At 37.6% G+C, this 21,230-nt stretch overlaps 1 protein-coding gene across 20 annotated transcripts in view; it reads left to right on the top strand.

The window, feature by feature from the left end:
- LOC117411391 (afadin-like) overlaps window positions 1-21,230 on the top strand; it is a 130,856-nt gene that overhangs the window by 71,174 nt on the left and 38,452 nt on the right. For 13 of the 20 annotated variants that reach the window (XM_034018842.3, XM_034018838.3, XM_059025263.1 and 10 more), the window contains exons 7-17: window positions 1,196-1,307; window positions 1,653-1,811; window positions 7,132-7,176; window positions 9,187-9,281; window positions 9,810-10,069; window positions 13,902-13,971; window positions 14,493-14,596; window positions 16,814-16,875; window positions 17,155-17,360; window positions 19,160-19,180; window positions 20,520-20,665. In XM_034018842.3, coding sequence (XP_033874733.3) covers window positions 1,196-1,307; window positions 1,653-1,811; window positions 7,132-7,176; window positions 9,187-9,281; window positions 9,810-10,069; window positions 13,902-13,971; window positions 14,493-14,596; window positions 16,814-16,875; window positions 17,155-17,360; window positions 19,160-19,180; window positions 20,520-20,665 — 1,280 coding nt within the window. The remainder of the gene's footprint in view (window positions 1-1,195; window positions 1,308-1,652; window positions 1,812-7,131; window positions 7,177-9,186; window positions 9,282-9,809; window positions 10,070-13,901; window positions 13,972-14,492; window positions 14,597-16,813; window positions 16,876-17,154; window positions 17,361-19,159; window positions 19,181-20,519; window positions 20,666-21,230) is intronic. The other 7 variants (XM_034018844.3, XM_059025268.1, XM_059025258.1 and 4 more) reach the window with 3 other exon arrangements.

Genomic DNA, 21,230 nt, shown 5'->3' with positions numbered 1-21,230 from the left:
ATGTACCTGACATATTGTTAATTTATAAAGCCCCGACGTCAATAAAGGTACTACAAAGTAGTATAACGACTCCTTCTGAGATAGAATATTTTCGCATATCTGACAGACCCCTGGAACCAGTTAAATCGGATAGGAGAGGTTCTATTGTCTCCTCTCAGTCATACTGCATTTGAGATACAGCACAGAAGAACTAATAAATAAAGTGTTAGCAGTGGGCTGCCAGATTAAAATTATGACTTTGACATTTAGTAGAGGACTCCATTTGTTAGTAATTGAATTACAATTACAAAAGTGGCAGCAAAGACAGATGAGTCCTGCTAGTGAACGAGTGCTTCTGTAAAGCATTGCTTTTTTTAATCTTGCATGTCACTGTATGGCAAACATCCCTCTCGTAAAAACTCAACCTTGGCTTTTTATTGCCAGAGCTTGACAGGCCCAGTCATGTTCAATCACATTAAAGCACTGGAGGTGCTTGTATAAATGTTGAATGACTGGGGAAGGCCTATCTATAGTATTATATTTCAGCACTGTTGGTTCTTCCTGAAGACTGGTATTTCCATCTGGAATTTCTAAGCTCAAATGAAATTGTCTGAAACTGCATTGACATGCATACACTTGTAGCATAATTGCATAGTTTTGTTCTATTTTATTTTACTAAAAACTCAAAGTCTTACAGTATTTTCATTACTATCTGTTTCTGTTTCCTTTTTGAAGTATAAATATATGATTCTTACACACTTTATTGCAATTTTTTTAAAAATCTGTTAATTTTGCTTTCGGTTTAATTTGTCAACTACTGAATCTGTCAAGCCCTTGAAATCCCAAAAGCAGTTGACAAAGTTAACCCTAGCCAATACTTTAAGTAGAAACCAGGACCGGGAGACGTGGTTGCATATTAAGTGGAGACACTTTTTCTTTTATAGAGTGTTGAGGGTATACAATGGGTTACTAAGTCACATTGTTGATGCTGAATCCTTTAAGACCTGACTTGACAAAGTATGGGAGCAATCCGCTACTAGGAACTGGACGAGCCGAATTACCTTCTCTTTTTCATACACTTATGTTCTTACACTATCAACGTTATTCCACTACCTCACCACTATTTATTTTCCTTGGCGATGAGGATCTCCAGTTTCCTATCTAACCAGCACATTGATTTTTTTTTATTACAAGTGTTGTCATCTTTGCTTGCCAGGTCTTGCTACCTCCTGGATCTCAGCACTCCGATGACAAAGGTGCCTCTGAGAGTATCCTTGATGATGCTGACTGTCCCCTTCAGATCTTCAGAGAGTGGCCGAGCGACAAAGGTATGGCAAGGGAAAGATTACCAATGTGGGTACTTTTTATTTCTACTACAGATGAGTGCTGGAAAGCCATTTTATAATGGTACAATGTCACCCAGCTATTAAATAAAATGTCTTCATACTGTTGCATGACAGCAGTTTTAGTCTTCTAATCTGAATCCTGATAAAACTCTGAACCGTGATAAATGCTACAAAGACTTATAATATGGCAAATGAATTGATAGGAGTGAAAAGTAACACATCTGAAATTTATTGACATTGAAGTCAAACTGTTTCGTTTTTATGTTTAGCCTAAAACAGTCAAGCTTTATTAGATCCTGAATATATAAATGGTTGTTCTTGTTTCAGAAACATTAGTTTTCCAGCTCAAGAAACGACCTCCAGATTATGTCCCAAAGAAAGCTAGGAAGCCTGACGAGAAAGTGCCGAGGGGGAAGTCTGTTGACGGGTCTCTCCATGTCCCTTTGCCCCCTGAGAAGCTGCCCTACCTGGTAGAGCTGAGCCCAGGTAAGCAGTAAGCCCTGGGTTTGAAGATGTTTGAACTGGAAATATACAGCATTCAAATTGCTGCGTTTTTGAGTACACTTCATTGTTTCTTAATGTAAACCCTGGAATAAAAGCCTTTGTGCTCCATCAGAATTAAAAAAATAAAAAAAAAGTTACACAGTATATCCAAAACACGAGACACTAAAATATTGCTCCCTAAAATCTCAGACAAAAACAAAGAAAGTAAACACAAAAGAGTCTACAAAAGCGCAAAAGTTATACCGCGTCTCATTCGATCATTTTTATTTTGGCTTTAATGAAAAGTTTATCATTGTTAGTTAGTTTTATCTTGAGGTTACCGTTTTTGATGTGTAAATATTTTAAATGGCACACATAATTATGCTGAAATGGGAAGTAAATGTTAACGTGATAAACATTTACAGTGCAGAAAGTGAAAGTGTGTGTTTCTGAAGAGATTTCCAAATACTTTTGATTCTGTGCATCCTAAGATGTCCTAAACCAGCAGTTTGTCAGTCCCAAAAGGCTGTGACATAAATTATATATTAAATAAAGTGGGGGGTATTTGTTAATCGAGTTATTCTGCCTTTTATTGCAACTGTGGTACTATTCAGTAGACTGGAAATTGTAAATTGGTACTTGAGCTGAAATCTCCAGAGAAGGGTTTTTAAAAAAGGTTGAAAACCACTGTATTATGCGATTTTTAGTAATTTTCTAAACGACTAACACTTTTTCAATTGATTGCTCGAATAAATGATTACACGTGTCCATCCCTAAAGTGCTTTTTAAGAAAAAACGTTGAAATCTGTAAATTATACCTGATTATCAAATAAGTGTGCTAATGTGTTAATGGCTTGCTCTCGCTGCTTCTGTACAGTACACAGATGCAAATTTAATAAAGAAAGAAACACAGCTGTGATTCCAGATTAAGTTCCATAGGAAGACTTACTCGAAAGAAAGGTTGAAGTGGTAGAGTGTGATTTTAAAGAAATATAAAAGTATATATATCTCCTCCTCATTTTTGTTTTTACTGTACCTTAAAGAGTAAGTAGTGGGTGTAAGGTTTGTTCCCTTTCAATACCCATTAGGGAACCGTTACCTAATGGGTATTTATCCTAAAGACCCTGATAACCTGAATAAGATACATCAATGCTGCACGTCAGATCTTCTGCATATGCACCCTCTTTAAGCCTGGTTCAACAGCTGAGTTTTTCAGCCCTTATTGAACCGCGGCCCCCTGCTGACAGTGTCTCGGCACTGTCTGGAGGCGTTTTCATGGTGGACACAGCCTGCTCACCTGTGCTTAGACGTAGCGCTGAGTAGCGTCACCAGAAGAGAGGTCATTACCACGGATGCGTCCAGCCTCGGTCTCCATATAAATGTTTTGGAGCTGCAGGCAGTGTTTCTGGCCTTGCAGAATTTTTTACAGGAGGTTCAAGGGAGACACGTGCTTGTCCGGACGGACAACACTACTGTGGTGGCTGATATAAACCACCAGATTGGCCTCAGGTCTCCCAGACTCCATCGAGTAGCCCGCAAGCTGTTGCTGTGGACGCACGATCACCTCCACTCGCTGCAAGGAGCACATCTGCCTGGGGTGATAAACTGGGCGTCGGACCTCCTCTCAAGGGGTCCCCAGCGCCTCAGAATGGTGAGCCTCATTTGGCAACAGTTCGGGAGAGCACAGATAGACCTCTTTTGCGTCTCAGGAATCGACCCGCTGTGCCTGGAGAAGATCAGGCAGGACCGGGCGAGGGTGCTATTAGTGGCTCTTGGTCTGGCCCTTGAATGGCAACATTTGAGCCACTGGGGTAGTCTGGACCGAGATTGTCAAAACTATCAACATTTTTGTTGTGAAAATAGCAGAGAATAGATTAATAATGGATACAGCAACGGATATCGTCATTCAGCCATGGTGTCAGAGTAGATTCTATCTAGTTTCTGAGCACTCCTCTGGCATCAGAGATTGTACGTCTGAGCTCTCATGGCACAGTCGCAGCAACATATATATATATATATATATATACACTGTGTGTGTGTGTATATATATATATATATATATATATATATATATATATATATATATATATATATATATATATATATATATATATATATACTGTATATATATGCCAGCTTTACAACCACATTTCAAGCCTACGTGCAGAAAATCACATAAGTTACACCCAAAACCATAAAACTCCCTTTTCTCCTATCAGCTCTCTCAAAAAGAAACACATTTGAATTACTTTTCCTCTGTTCTCCTCCTCTACTGTCTCCTCTCTCCTGTCTCCTCACTATCTACTTTACACGCTGAGTGTCACATAATTCAACCAGCCATTCACCCCCCCTCCAGGAATGAATACTAGCTATTTACACCCAAGGCCAGATAAGATAAAGCTAAACCACAGAATGTTTCAAAGGCCTGCTCTGGCTTTTCTGTTCCATCTCACATCGTGGATCGTTATTGCTGAGTTACCAATTTGACAATATGGGCTATAATCCTTACACTACCAGTGCACTAGAGCAGACATTTTGAAAAGCGCTTTGAAACAGACTTTAAAGTTATAAGTGTAAAAAGTTGTCAGGATGTTAACAATGGAAAAAAATGACCGGTTCGTTATTTAAACAGTTGTAGCAACACGTGGTGACATATAACGCTATATTTTTTGGAACCCCGCTACTTATGCTGTAATGAAAAATGAAAGCAGTTTTTAACACTCTCTGCAGTTGGGCAAAATGCCAAGTGAACTGTTTCTTTAAACTTGCATTGCTTTATAAAATGATTTTAAAAAATGGCTTCTATTTTTTTTTCTTGTTTATGTACCCTCCCTAAAAAAAAAAAGAAAAAAATTATGAAATGTCAGGAAAATGACTTTGTTTTCATCCCTGTGGAGAAAAGAAATACAATAATCCATTCTTGCATTTATTTACATATATATGGTTCTTAGTAATAGGATTACAAAGTTTGTATATCTGGTTGCTATGGCAAAAATTTATACACATACTGCTATGCTGTGTACATTTTAATAAACTTTGCTTATTAGTTGCCATCAAACTTAGTTGGGGAAATGTTTAAAACAAGTGAACTTGCTTTGCATAATTTAGCCTTGCTCTAATTATGCTAACAAATAGCAGCACGATATTCCTTATTGGGTTTAGTGAATTTATTTGAAATGTTCATATGTGTGTTGGGGAGATCTTGTTTACAATACCAAAGTGTTTATCTGTCCTGTTTTTTCTGCTTGCACTATTGGAAATTAAGGTAAGTTACCGAGGGATGGCTAAAGACTGTATGTGTATGCATATATATATATACAACAGACATGTTTTCATAAAGTAATAACAAGAACTGAATTTTACCTTTAAACACTTCAAATAAAACAAACGTGGAAATGGCGTTTTGGTTCTCGTTTTATTACATTCCACAATGCGCAAAAAAAAAAAATATATATATATATATATATATATATATATATATATATATATATATATATATATATATATATATATATGTTATGTAGTGATTTATATTATTTATATATATGTATAATATAAATCACTACATAACATTTCCAGCTAGTTGGGCACTGTTTAAGCGAGGCATTTCAGAATGACGTGCTTGCCTTTTTTCTGTTCCATGAGATTCTGACTCACTCTAAAGCAGCTTTTTTGACCCAGATGGCTTTCCATAGAGATCACTGTGCATGCATGAGCATAATCTGGTTTGTTTACTTTTTACTAGAAGTTTTAAATAGAGGCTCGAGCTGCTGTGTTGAGCCTGTGTTTTTTGTTTTGTTTTGTTTTTATATATTAAATCTCACATATCATACAGAGCTCTTTTTCATTTGCCATTTTTTAAACTGTCATGCAACTTCTGGCGAGGCGGTAAATAAGTACATGGTATTTTTATCATTCCTAGCGAATACGAACATCTTATTTTTTGGATCCGAATACATGTCAAAAAATATTCGTTAGAATATTCGGATAATTGTTCCATCGCTAATATAACTGCCTTTTGACAATTGACCTGGATTCTAACATGCACTGATTCCAAGCTGCTTGAAGTTTAATTCATCACCCCCAGCTTTACTGACCTGATATTAATGAACTAACCATGTCACAAGAACATATCTTATCTCAAGCATTTAAAGCATTATCTCTTTATAAGTAACATGTCTTTTACCACGAAGATTGAAAGCAAGTACACATCTGGTAATAATTTTTTTTTAGGCATCTCTTGAACATGTGTGTGGTAGGGGGCAGTTGGAGATGAGGGTTTATTTAAAAAAAAACAAAAAAAAAAAAAAAAACCTTATCACTATTTCAAGAGTTGTTGAAAGATGGGAGGCTCCATAAGAACGGTTAATTCCTTTTGTTCTCCTGGTATAGTTTCATAGGATACATTGCCATTTGAAAATAAGACAATGCGAGAAGTTGAAATTGAAAATAAATGTTTTGTTAAATCCACCCTCACGCTAATCTGACAAAATGTACCTCCCGAGCAAAGGGAATATGTTAAAAATGAGAGATCGGCTGGCTGAATGTAATCTGTGTGTCAATTCTGAGTTGTAACCGCATATTATTTCTAGTATCGGTTTAATTGGTTTGCTACATCCTTGCCATGTGGCTAAAGGACGTGACAACTAATATTCCACTCTCTAAAATGTAATCTTTTCTTTGTCAGGGGATGAGCTGTGGGGTTTCTAAGCTCTATCAAAAAGATAAATTGCTGAAGGTGATGGGGTGGTTTTTCCTTGGTGATAGGGGTGACCTGCATTTGTTTTTTGTGGCACATTTGATCTGTCTTCCCCTTCTCTGTACCTCAGTGGTGACATTGAGACCTGCAGCTGGCTTAGAAGCTACTTCTAAAAATTCAGCCGTGCTTAATATCAATGTCCAGTCATTTCCAGCTATCAGCAAGGAAGCCACATAAAATGGTGTGAGGTCTGACAGAATGGCAGCAATGGAGTGTTGAGGGAGACTCAGCCCACTGTCTGTGGTTAAAGGAGGTTAAGGCTGTGGGGGAACTTGTAGACCTTCCTCTCCCAAAAGGTTTCTGTGAAAGACTGTTGAAAAAGGAAAACTATTGTAAATGATCCTTAATTCAGTGATAGGTAGTATGTCTCTTTGGCTGACCAGTCAAATCGGGGGATACGAAGGCCTTGTTACTTACAGTGCGCTGAGCATGTTGTTTGTATCGCCCTGCTGCATTTTCACCCTTTCCTATCTTCTCTCTCCCGCCCTCCTTTGCATGTTCTGTCCGGTGTCTTTTCTGTTGGTCTGTCTGTACCTGGCTCCTGTGCATGTCTCCTAACCCTAGGGAGAGGGAATCACTATGCCTACTACAGCTATCGCCAGCAAGAAGGTACCGTAACCAGAATTCTTTCTTTACTTGTGTTTCCTAGTGTCTCTATATTTAAACACTCTTGACTTTATTGGTAGGATTTGTTTTTATTGTTTTACCAAAGTAAAACTCATGAGATGAAGGTTTTGCAAAAGCTGGTGGACTGCCAGTTGCTACGAACTAATCTATGAGCTTGAAGAAGATGCTGTGTTTGCTGACCCCTACTTTAGGAATCATTCAGCCCTACTGTATTCACTGAAATTTGACTGGAGAGTTATTCAAAGAGTGTTTTTGAAAGTCTATGAATTATATAAATGCAGTTAATACAGACATTCTAGATTGTTGGCTGCAGCATGGACTACTTAATGGATAATAAACTACATTTGGAATTATTTATTTATTTATTTATTTATTTTCCAAAAAATCTTTAAATTGAAATCCTGAGTCAAAGCTTTGTTAATAGCGTTGATTGCTAATAAAAGAACATTTCTTTACAATTCTGACTGATTGAAGGCAATTAATTGAAGCTTTCTATACAAGTTATTGAAGTCTCAATTAAGGGGCTTAATTGGTGAGCATTGAAGTTCTGCAGTTTCCTATGTCAGGGTATCACACCTCGCTCCCAGTAAGATTTGACCCTGTCAGAGCAGGAACCTGACAACACCCTGCCCTGCTGACTGGACAGGTTTATGAACAGTGTGCTAAAGCCAAAGAGATTCATTTTAGTAACTTGTTTTGTTGAGATGCAAATCATGGGGTGATACACCGTGAAGTACATGAACATGATATGTCTATATAGTTTACCAAACCACATCTACTTATTAGACCTTGTTTCTGCAGATAAATACCTCAAAATAAAAAGCTCATATTTCCCTATGTAAATCAGTTTATCAATTAGTGCAGGTGATCTTTTTAATATATTAAAATATATTATATAAAAATATATTGTATAAAAAATAAAGTATAATTTAGAAGGCAGACAAAACAAACAAGCAGTATGCGCTAGCCGATTGCAAAGTGGAGAAGCTACTGACCACTTTTTTTTTTTAATAAAAGAATACATAGCCAATTGAGAATGCCCAGTCCAGCATTTGAATGCACAGAGCTACCTTGGTCCATCCTGAGGATTTACTAATTAATCAACAAGCTACTTACTCAAAGAAAAGAACATTTGAGATAGTATTCCAAATTACTAATGCAATTGTCAGGGTTTCAAAAGAATAGGATCTAATTCATACATACTGTACACTTCAAGAAATTATCCACATTGAACCTGTTCAAGCCTTTGTGTAGCTAACCCTGCTTGCTTTAGCATTTTAATAATTTTTGTTTTTGTTCACTAATAATACTTTGAAATCTGCATTTATTACTGTTAAGCACAAAAACACCTTACTTCCATTATCATCTGGCAATCAAAGATAAGCTTAAGTGGGGATGGTGAAAAAATCTTCTCTTCTGCGGTGTTGTTAAATGTCCACAATTTCTGACTAAATTAAACCACTTTTGAACTAATGTAATAATGATCCTAAATAGCCACAGATCAGCTCTTGAAAAATAAATGCTATAGTTGTACTCGTACTACAGGGTTTGAAAGAACACCAATCCAGGATTTATTTAATGAAACACGTCTGCAGATCCAACTCCTGTTTAATAGGAGGCCTTTTTATATGAGATCCATTTCGAAGTAGAGTAGTCTGCAGGATTTGTGAATGCACATTGCCAAACCAGAAGAACAAAACATATCCCCTGCCATCTACAAACCCAAATCCTGCATACCCTTACTGAATAATCCAGTTTTACCCAAGACCCCACTGATGTAACTCTACAATCCAACACTGCCTATGCAGTTGTGTCTTACACTAAATTTCTTTGATTTGCAGAATGCTTTTCCAAAACTAGATTTTTAAGAATATATGACTCGTATTGTCTGATTTTAGATGCATAAGGTCACTTACTGAGATTTTGAAAGTGACATAAGTTTTTGCTGCTATCTGTTCCACGTGTATGAAATATGTTGTTTGTCTCTTGCAGATGGGTCAGACTCCAGGGATAAACCAAAGCTCTATCGGTTACAGATGAGTGTCACAGAGGTCGGCTCAGATAAAATAGATGAAAACTCGATCCAGGTGAGGGGACACTATTCCCAATGGCTAAAAACTGGAAATGTTTGTAATCAGGAGTGCAGTGGAAAATTAACAGAGCAGAAACATTGGCACTTCTAAGAATTGCTGTGCATGTTTGCTTCATGTCTGCAGGGAGAGTTTTAATGATTTTAATATAATTTGGCACAACTAATATCCTTTTGAGGCTAATGCATTTAATTGGACGTACTTCAGGCAGCCCTGTAACTTTGTAGCTCTTTTTTATGCAAGCCACAAAAATTACAAACGGTTTATTTGATTCCAAATTTGAAATATGAATGTTTTTATTGCACTAAAACATATTTAGTTCCTGGACTGTTAGAGGTCTAGAGTTGAGAAGAATTAGTCCAGAACAGTGGATCTCACACTATGGTCTTGAACAAACCTCCCTATTGCAAAAACTGCTCAAGAACATTTACTTCATAATCCAAAAATATACTGTTTTTGTTTTTAAATAGGTTGATATTTGGTTACGCTTAAATACTGAGTTACTTAGCCTCTTCTCTCTCTCAGTTGTTTGGCCCAGGAATCCAGCCCCACCACTGTGACCTCACCCACATGGACGGCATGGTAACTGTGATCCCAAGTTTTGATGCCGAGACCTACGTCGACGGTCAGCAAATTGCTGAGACCACCATGCTGAGAAGTGGCATGAAGGTCCAGTTTGGGTCTTCTCATGTCTTCAAGTTTGTGGATCCCAGCTATGACCATGGGATGACCAAAAGGAGCATGGACGCTGGCCCCATGGTCAAAGGACAAAGGCACAAATCAGGGTATGTGTCACGCATTTACCAGAGTCACTGAAAAAAAAATGATGCAGGGTAAACCATAATGTCCATGTGCTATATATGGGCTCACTGAGTACTATAAAAATACAGTATATTAATGAGTTTTAAACATGCAACATGTTTAATGGGCAAAAAGCTACTAAAGCAGTCTTAGTATAGTTGCTACTATTTAGTCAGCTTTTTAGTAAACTTTCCTGTTATTTTTTTTTTTTTATTGTTTTTATTTTTTTGGGGGGGGGGGGGGGGGGTTGGTATGGCTCTATGAGCCGCTCTGGCTAAAATAATAAAACAAATATTTCTGTGTGTTTTTTTTCCCTGTACAGTCCTCTTTAGTAAAAGCATAACATGGTTGCAAGTGCTGTTATTTGACTAATTATATCCTGAATAAATCTCATATGCCCACATTTGCTTACCTCAAACTAATTTCATAATGGTATATGAAATCCAGAATTGGGGATGTCACTGAAGCATCAAGCCAGTGCAAATGCAACACATGTTGTCTGAATTGAATTCATGAGCACAGCTGTCACATTGGGGATTAAAGGAAAGGGACTTGCATGGGTGAAAGTGTTCCGTCTGTATTCCGTCAAAAATGGCAAAAACATTGGGGGGGGGGGGGGGGGGCAAGGTCTGATGTGTGCAGAGAGCAGACACGGAGCAAATCCTCCTACGTTCGAAGTTCCATCGCTGAGCTCAAAATAAACTATTTTTAGATCAGCGAATTCCATCTATCAACATGCATCCAGTTTATGACACAGGAGCGCTGCTATTAAGATATCCCAGCCGCACTTCCAAAGCAGTAAAATGGCTTGTACTGTGGGTAATGCAAGCTCCATTTTCAACATGAATGGCTGCAGAAACACGACTTTTGATGAGGACAGCAACAACATGTGTCGCCAAGTTTAAGTTTCTAAAAACAAAACAAACAAAAAAAACAACAAAACAACATTCACAGTTGGGTGTCCAAACGAATCTACCTCAGAATGAAATGCTGTTCTTGCGAATGCTCCACCAGGCAATGAAACAGAGTAAGACATATCGTAAAATTATCTGTTTGCTAGACCAAAACAGTCATGCCTGCCTGATTAGTTATGCCTGAACCGAGACAATGTGAGAAATGCGTACTATTTGTTGTTTAGTTTGAAGTGTATGCTTACTGTTAAAAGAGCAGTAAAAGTTTTGAAACGTAAACCTCAGCTCCAGCTCCTTCATTTTAAAAACTACATTTTTAAACTTCATGTTTACTTTTATGAGTAATGTACGTCAATAATTTATTTATTTATTTATTTTAACTACCGCTAGTTATTTTTCTAATAACGTTACTTCACATATTAACAATACAGATTGCGTGGCAATTTATTTATTTTTGTATCCTTTTGGAGCATATAGAAGAAACACATTGTAACTTTATATCTTTTTTTTTATAATGGAGGTTTATAATGTAATCTGGAAATATGTGTGTGTGTTTAAAAAAACATTTAAGTCTTGTTGGAGAGGGGCTTCAGGGTTCAAAGTGTGTTGAAGACAGCCCTCAGAAATAGACTGTCAAGTGACAGACTGCATCCTTGTCATAAGAGCTGAGGAACCTCACTGGAAGGAGTTTAATTATGGGAAGGCCCTGGCAAAGTTCAAAAATGAAAAGGAAAGAATTTTCTGCACAGCTGCAAAAAAGTGACTTGTGTTTCTATCAGGTTTTTTTTTAACAAGGTAATTTCAAAATATCTAATTCTTACTGACTAAGTGAAAACTTTGTTTAAAATTATTGTTTGTTTGTTCTTTGGAAACACAAGGTCAGTCTACAAATACTGTAGTTGTGTTGAATTCTAAATCATAAAACATATTGACCCCCTCACTAAAGAAAATGTCCCCCTAAAATGTTGGTAGGGGGCCAAAGTCCTGGAGACCAAACATTGCATTTCAAAATCTATGCTCATAACTAGCTTCATGTGAATTTCTTTTTCTTCAAAGTCAAGTTCAAATGTTTTTCTGAAAGTGGTCCAAAATGGCTCAGAATGTATCTAAGAGCATGTACAACCCCAGAGCTTTGGGGGACCTAGTTGACCCCCAGATCCCCGGCCTAAAGATTGATTTTGCACCAGGAGTTTGTCAAAATGGTCATTGGCCAATTTCACCCATGGAATTGTGAATGTAGGAACTGTGCCAACATTAAGACTGACTGACCAGACATCAGCAATACTGCACAACTTACAAGGCTCCTAATACCCTACAGCTATCTCCCTTTTAGCCTTATTCCAACGATCATCATTACAAGACTTGCCATGCAAGTGACTAATATAACAACATAATGCAATGAATTGGAAAGTGGTAAAATACTCTGGGACAATAGATTCAAGTTGGTAGCATTGCAGCTGCTGTTTCTATTATTGATAACTTAAAAAAAGTGGTGCTGATCCAACCAACTCATTGTATTGCAGCGGTTATCGGAGGCTAACGTGTATTGTTGGGAGGGCCAAATAAGAGACTAAGTAGATCGGTGCAATCCATTCTGCGTGCAACATTTAATTTCTTTTGCATTGGACGGGCAGATGAGCTCAATAAAGTTACAGAAATAGCACTTTATTTTTTTCGCTCAGTCTAATCCATGGAGAATCGAAACAGTCTTGTTTGCTTGGTAAATAAATACCACACGGGCTGGATTATTGTGATTGTACTGTCTGTACATTCATTTTGTTGGTATTTATGGATTCTAGTTTGGGATTTGCTTTGGTTGGTGTTTTTGTACTTGAGATTGAATGTGCTGCTGCTGTCTTCCAGGACCCCCTTTGCAATGAGATCTCAATGGGTTCTCATCATTTAAACATTCAAGAATTGTTATTGAATGTTGATATCCACTAATGCAGACAAATTGTTTCTAGAATTAGACAGATTGAAATGGATTACTGTAAAGCCATAAATATTTTGTTATGCGTTTTTTGCGTATGGGGGGGGGGAAGAAAACCACAACATTTCTGGCACAAATATCAAGTTCTACGAAAAATACATGCTTCGTATATTGCAGCAGGTCGCCAACATTTCTAGAGCAGAATAGGTTTTATGGGTGTGATTCGCCAAATATTTTGTTCGCAAATATTTATGGCTTTACAGTATTATTGTAGCACAGGATTGCAGTCATTTGGATGTAAGGTTTAAAAGGTTCGTTTTTTAATTTATAACCTGTTTGGGGGTCAGTACAGCATTTAAAGCTTTGGTAGTCATTTGTGGAGCAGATTTCAGTCAGTGATGCTACTAGAATCCAAAACTGAAAAACTGGCAGCTTTGTCTACATAGCATGGAGGTGACAAATGAATGATGTCATGATTGCCAAAGCTGGTCTTTTCTACTTTAATGAACGCAGTGCAAAGTTATTTATGGGTTTTATGTAACGCTAACCTTCACTTAGACTTGTAACCTAATTTTCCGTCCATGTTGGGGTCACGTGACTTTTTTTGGTTTCCGAATGGTAAAACTCTTCTATGGTTCTTTAGGTAGCGTCCAATAAAAATGAACTTTTCTTACATTCAGTATTCTGTAAGGTCTTGCTAGTATAATATTGACTTTGTTGGGAGAATTGTGAATATAATATCTTAGATTATAGATTTTAATGAGAAACGCAACAAAACCAGTAAATTAAAAGGGTGTGGAAATGAGTTTCTATGTCTCTCTTAAATATTTCTGATGCATTTAGGGATAGTACGAATCAGAAAAGACAGATGAACTTTGAAGCAAAGCTTTGTTAATCATTCGGATGGCTGGTTTTGACTGTTCAGGTTTCAGATGCAGAGAATTAATTTGCATGCCTGTGCCTCCTTTCACGCAGAAGCGTTCCTGAAACAACATTTGAACTGGACGGGGACATCCACAGTGGGACACCGCTGCCGACAAGCAAGGTAATGATGAGCATTGCTTTGGGAGTGCTTGGAAACGGTACCAGGCATAAAGACACACATTCAAAAACAACCTCCCATTATTGGTTAATGGGATAGCCTGTCAAGCCTCAACATCTTGAAACACCTCATAGCTCTGATTAGTAATTAAGCGAGGGTACACATTGCAACGGTATGGGGCTGCCCCCTCAACTCTCAAACTTGAAGCTTGCTTACAGGACAAAGCTCACATTGTTGTTGCTCTTGCAACAAGTTCTCTAAAAATACATAGGAAGGACTTCAGTCTCTTGTGCTAAAATGTGTATTTCATGGACCCAAAATTTAAATAAAAATTATAAAAAATAAAATACACCTGTCTGTATCCAAAATTTTAGGATCACAAAAAGGGCTGTTACTCCACACTGGGCTGTAAGGAGCGAAGTGTAGTCTGTTTGTACTGGGCCATTTGTTTTCACTGCAGACAGCTGAGGACAGATTTGTAACTTCTGTGTTGCGCGGTGTGTCTTTTTTTTTTTTTGTTGCAGAGTTCGAGCAGGCTGGATATTGAGAGATCCACCCTCGGCGAGCGTAGCATGGTGAAGCCCATGGTGCGAGAACAGCAGCAGGACTACCGCAAGCAGGAGTCCAGGTAAGCTCCGAGGGTTAAAGATGTGCTGGCTTGTTTTCTAGATTAGAGCACACAACAGCTGAAGTTAAATTGAAACCGAAAGCAAAAAGGTTTAACATGCATTGTAATGGCAGAAAGATCTCCCTGGTAGTCTATACTCTTCATACAGTATACTGTATCCATCCAAAAACAGGCCAGCCATGTAAAGATGTTGTAAAAATAAAATGTTACTGCAGTAGCTACTGTACATGAATAAAAAATGGGGTCTAAGTTAGACCTACTTGTAAGAACAGCGTGTTCTCCTCTGTTTGATTGCCTATCTCTTCTTGTTTTGTATGTTATGTTAGTGTTTAAAGCTTTCCAGGTAAATAATCTAAATGGTGCTGAAACAACTGGGATAGCTGAGGGAATACAATACCCTACATTTCCTATATAGTTTTGTCTTGTATAGGTAGTTACAGTAAATTTCCTCCATCCTTTATTCTAACATGGGCGGAATCACTACTATGACTCTCAATACAAAAAAAGAAGCATGATGTAGGACCCTTAGGGGGGGAAAAAAGCAGTAATACCAGTTATGCCACCTTTTGGTGAGGGCTTGCTTGACTGCTGTAGTTTTTTAAACAGCAGTACAGGATATTGAAATTATAATGAAGGCTCACTTAATGTAAATCCCTTCAACTGTGGCCAGACCTAGCTTGGTATGCTGAAACACTTACCTTGTTTAATTAGTGGGTGTGTGTGTGTTTGGTTCTGGATTTGATTTGCATTGTTTTTTTGTGCTGTTTAACATCATGGGGTGCAGGGCATTTATTATATCAAAATTCCATACAAGATTACGGGGTATTACAGTTTTTTTTCAGAACAGTGTAAATAAACCAAGGCTTTTACGTCAAGAAAAAAAAATGAATTTCAGATTCAGCATGTTACAAGCTCAAAAGCTTATTATCCCTGTGAGGAGATGTATCTCCCTGGAGACTGGCATAATGCAGAGGCACACATACTGTGTTTTTCCAAACAAAAGTTCCTCTGCCAAATTGCTTTAATTTCTGTCCATACCAATGGTGCAGATCATACACTGAGATACAGGCTTTGTACATTTGCTACACAGCAGGTTTTTTTTTATGATTTCTTCAGTCATGTTCTGTTCCTGGTGTTCTCAAGTAAAGATTAACAATGTCACTGCCACATTATTTCAATCGCTCATATTTTCGTATCACCTTTTTGACATCAGTTTTTCTCCATGTTTACAAACGATTGTCAGAGTTGACTTTCCCTTTTAAATGATGCTTGTTTTTTTGTTCATTTTCTAGTTGTATAAAAAATAGCAACTCCTCTAGTGCCATTATAGTTTTACAGTGCCCTTGTAGCGATGTGAGAGACAGGATAAGTTAAACCCAGAGGCATCTGATGTCTGTTGCTATAGTGAGGCACTAGATGAGTTGATTACATCCTTTTTGTCAGAATTTGACAGCCAATGAATGTCACTGGGAACACATCCAGGACACTTTTTATAATACACTCGGCCATTGGGAATGTCCTTTCTCCTTGAGTTTAAAAGTGCATTGTTAGTAAGGATGAGTAATACATTGAGAGGAATGTATTTTTAATAACTTCAAATTAAATGTAATCTATCAAAACAACCTTTAAGAAAGTAGCCTTTAATAATGTACTGTATGGGTTAAAACTTTTTTAATTCATGGTGGTCCCACTCTGAATTTAAGAGGGGATGCTTTAAATTGATGTAAAACCAGAGATGGAACTAAAGCTCTTGACTGAGTTTGGAAGGCTGGCGTGTAGGCTTCTACATGTATGAACATGGGTGTAAATGCTATGTAATAAATAAATACATTGCTGCACACAGCAACTGAGCTACCAACACCTTCAACCTTACAATGTGGCTCATTGCAAGTGATATTTGATCAGTTCTGCTAACAGGTGCGCAGGGGCTCTTTGAAACCAAATACATACTGGAGCTGATTGAACACAATGCCAGTAAGCATGCCCTCATCAATAATCCAAACCTAAGCTCTATCTGCACTGCCTCGCTGTGAGTAGTAGAAACTACTGAAAAGTAGCAAAAAGGGCAGGTTGCAACAGTTTAGTCTTCACACTTTGCTGAGAAATGTTGTACAAGTGTTCCAAAGCACGGCCTCTGGAGAGGTGGGCATCGGTAGACAGTGGGATTACTTTGCCCTATGTAAACTGGTTTATTGAAAAGCAACTTTCTCTCATCAGATCCCAGGATGGACAGGGACCAGAGCTGATGCTACCAGCCAGCATAGAGTTCAGGGAAAGCTGTAAGTAACACTATCTCTTACCCCCATTTCTTATATTCTGACATGTCGTATATATGGAAAGATAATGTAGGTACACAAATGCAAGCTGTTGTGATAGAAATATGCAATCATTATGGAACTGCATCATTCACTGTCTGTACAGTGTAAATTAAATGACCATACAATTGTACAGTATCTGCGGCAGAAGTGCTGGTAACCCCTTATAACAACACCTCTTTAAATAAACTGCCTCTTTTCTCAATTTACTGCTCAAAATTGTGTCTTTGATTGCCTCCTTAGCTGAAGATGCCTTCCTGTCCGCTATTATCAACTACACCAACAGCTCTACAGTGCACTTCAAGCTCTCCCCCACCTACGTACTGTACATGACCTGTCGCTATGTGCTGTCCAGTCACTTTCGGCCCGACATGAGTCCCTCTGAGCGCACGCATAAGGTGATAGCCATAGTCAACAAGATGGTGAGCACGATGGAAGGAGTCATTCAGGTGAGTTCCCAGTGCTTGCTTGTTCACTTAAACACGACTACATGGTATACCCCACAACTGGATTGTTTTCCCTTTTAGATAAAGAAATAGATTCTGCACTAAATGAGCACCAGTTTAATTGACCATCTTATGCCCAGCATTTACTACAGATCTGCACTACCATATGTGTGTGTCTGGAGTGTTTAGATAGACTGACCTAATCTAAACCTTTGAATTACCCAGTACTTCATCTACCAGCCCTAGGGTTCCCAAAGCTCTGTAATCACGTTGGTCAGCCACAGTTTAATCTGACGTGCTCGGGATCTTTTCTAAACCTGTGTGTTGATGTGTGGTACACCAGTCTTCATTGCTATTTGTTTAAAATGACCTTGTGTGCAATTTTGCATGCCTGTTCTTTAGTGGGATTCTGTGCATTTTTGTATTTATTTATGTTGTCATATTTTGTTCTGGTAATCCTAAGAATATGTTTCTGACATTCCTGATTTTTAAATCAGATATTGTATTGTGTTCTCCTCACTCATATCCTCCCTATTGTCATAGAAACAGGGATGCAAACCAAAAATGTAACTTTGGTCTGTCTGTTTATTCCAAATTTAAATACAAGAAAAGTTCCTTAATATAAAAAAGGGGTATCAACAGTAATTCTTCCTAGTGCTAACAAGAGGTAAGAACTGTTTTTTGAAATCTTGGTTAGCCATTCCTTAACATAAATGGCAAGAGAGGAGAGTAATGTTCTAAAACTGATTAACCATTTTTTTTAGTCGTCTTCAGTTTAAATCATTTGAGGGAATGAGTTAAGAGTACACTTGGACGGCCTCTGCAACAGTGAAGGCAAAATAGTTTAAACTACTAGTTACACTCATGAGGGTCACTCAGCTGACGTATAATTCCTTTGTATCCCACAATGTTAATATAATATAAGTGCACAAGAAACTGTTTTAAACATTTATACGTTCTGTATGTGTGTGCCTGAACATTAGTACAATGTTCTGCAGAAATGAGTTGCACCAGTGTATCAAGTTTTTGCTTAGATTCTGAAATTCAGAGCTTGTCTGCTTAAAAAAAAAAAAAAGAAAAAAAAATGTAAAAAGGACATTTCTCTTGGATTATGTTTAAAAAGATGAGATGTACTGATAAGAGCCTGGTCCAGGCATCTGTGACGCTTTGATGATGTTGCATGAATAGTTGCATTTCCTTTTACGCAAAAGACTTTTATGCTGGTCACTGCTGCATGGAAGGAGCTTGTCATGATTTGTTAAGAATTACAGAAATCTAATTATAATGTTTATCCTGTCTGGTACAGCAATACAGTGGTATTATTTAGTTCTTAAACTGGACAAATTCACAATCCATTTATGACAGTTAATATATTTCTATTCCCTGTTCAGTCACCTTCTGTCATTTTGTTAGTTATATCCAATGATGCTATATTTAAATACTTCCATTATTGCACACATTAGCACACATAGCTCATTCATAAAGTGTAGGCACAGTACTGTAATACTCATGAATAGGGGAAATGCACATACAGATTACATCAATTGTAATAGATAATCTCAATAGTATGTCAATCTACTACAAATTGATGCAGCTGGTGGTCATTTTTCTTTTTACATTTGAGACATTCTGCATCTTTGAAACTGCATTGACCCTAAGCCATTGAGGTACTGTCTCTTTGCAGGCAGCCTTTTACAGTAGATTTTAGCTGTGTGTATATGCTTGTGATCTCTGTCAATGCCATGGTTGTTGACGGTATCTTTCTTTGTCCTGCTCAATGTTTTCCTGACCCTTTTCTCCAGGAGATACCCGAGGGGGATCAGGTAGGATATTGCCTCTAGGAACAACCTAACTCGGTCAGCTTTGCACAGTTTTTCTCATGCTTTTTTCCATATCAGAAACCAAAACAACAAAAAACCCTTCAGCAGTGGATTTGAAACAGTACATAACCCTCATTCAGCAACTTGGAACATGCGGTACTAAACACCTTGACTGTGCAACTTTATTATCAGCATTCCATGTACTTCTGCTTAATGCACTTCAATGTGGATGAGGCACAACCCAAGTTCTTTTGCTTTTTATTTTTCAATTTACTTTGTCTGTTTCTTGTTCTTCTTTTTGGATCTTGTATGCATAATATGGTCGGGGGCTATGTAGGGATGGATCAGTATCACATACTCAGGAGCTGGGTTTTTTTCTTTAAAAATCCAGAGTCTGTGTATCATTTGGCAGGGGGGCATTAACATGCAGATTTACCAGATACAGTAATATACACGGTAAACATTCAAATATAAAAAATTGGCCTCAATAATCCAAACCTAGAAAATGCTTGAAAGAATCAGAAATGATTAAGACATTAAGCATGCAGTATATTGTCATTTTGAAAGCAATTTTCAGTACAAAAACCTGCAATGTTGCAGTTAATGTGGGCATTTTTAAATTGGTATTGTTACAGCATTTTGTATGAAAAGACAGATTTAGTGCAGTTTCTTTTCACTCTGTCAGAAGGTGCTAGGTTTCTAAAGTACCCAACGCTACTGGTTTGGAGTGTTAGAGGGGTTGTATTAAACAAATGCACACCATTTAGCAGCATAGAATCATGTTTACAGGTTGGAATCCACACTGGATATTTCATTTCCTGTGTTAGTTAAACCTGTATTAATGCATTGCAGTGCATGAATCATCCATCACTGGAAGGATACTTCATCTTTAAAGTTCTCTGACTTAAATGGGTCTGCATTTTGACTCCCAATGTATCCTTCTGATGTATTACCATTGAATTATTTTATTATGGGTTTTGTCAATATAGAAAAAAATTGAATACCACATTGAATCAGGCTCTGATATATAGAGAATTCCATTCACCAGGAATTCAGCTACTCTTTTAGTTAGTCGACAACTTAACAAATGTTCTTCTCCTCTTGACAAATGTCATTATCAGTATACGCTGGGTACTCTAAATCTAAACCAAGTGCATACCTGACAGTACTCCTGATCTGTCCGGTATTGAACACTCCTGTAATAATTCATATATGGATATTTTATCTGGTATCTGAGGTTTTTGGTAGATGGCGGTGCTGGTCTGTCCCTGGAATGTTCGTGCTGGCGGTGACTTCACTAACACACTCATACAGTCTATAACACAGCCTTTCATCTCCACAGAAACAGAAGAATATTGCAGGAGCTCTTGCCTTTTGGATGGCAAACGCTTCAGAGCTGCTCAACTTCATTAAGCAGGATAAAGACCTCAGCCGAGTCACATTGGATGCTCAGGATGTCTTGGCTCATTTAGTACAAATGGCCTTCAAGTAAGAAACCATCAGTATACTGTAGGGTATAGGGCTTTTTAATGTTGGTTTCCATCAGGTTAAAACTACTCTGTGATTCAAAATTGAAATGTATTAGAATTTTAAACAATTTCAGTGTATTGCAAATTGTTCCAGAGTTACAGTATCTACTGATAATAAGATGATACTGTGCATCTCCCTACAAAACTAGCTGTGTCCACAAATTAAGGCCAAATCAGCCACGTTTCTAGCTATCAGAATTCATTCCTGCAATACACAATTATTCCATGGACTGTTTTTTTTCTAAATTAGTCATAAGGAGAATTGTATGTCTTTAGTCATGTTTTGGAGGAGAAAAAAACCCCACAGTTCCCTTTTTTATGAAGATGAGATTTCTGTACACCTTCTGGGTTTCAGTATGTGAAAGAAAAAGCAAATGTCTTCTGTAAAAAAAGAATACTCCCATCCCTCCAGTCCATGTTAAATGTCATATTAGGCTCTATGTTGCAAACACCAATTCTAAAAATATAGATTTTATATTTTTTTCCACAAAATGGTGCAATCAATTTAGCGATAAAAGCAATTA

The sequence above is a fragment of the Acipenser ruthenus genome, chromosome 6 (assembly GCF_902713425.1).
Source record: "Acipenser ruthenus chromosome 6, fAciRut3.2 maternal haplotype, whole genome shotgun sequence".
Lineage (NCBI taxonomy): Eukaryota > Metazoa > Chordata > Actinopteri > Acipenseriformes > Acipenseridae > Acipenser > Acipenser ruthenus.
Note: the sequence above shows the minus strand (reverse complement) of the source record. Positions and strands in the feature narration are given on the sequence as shown.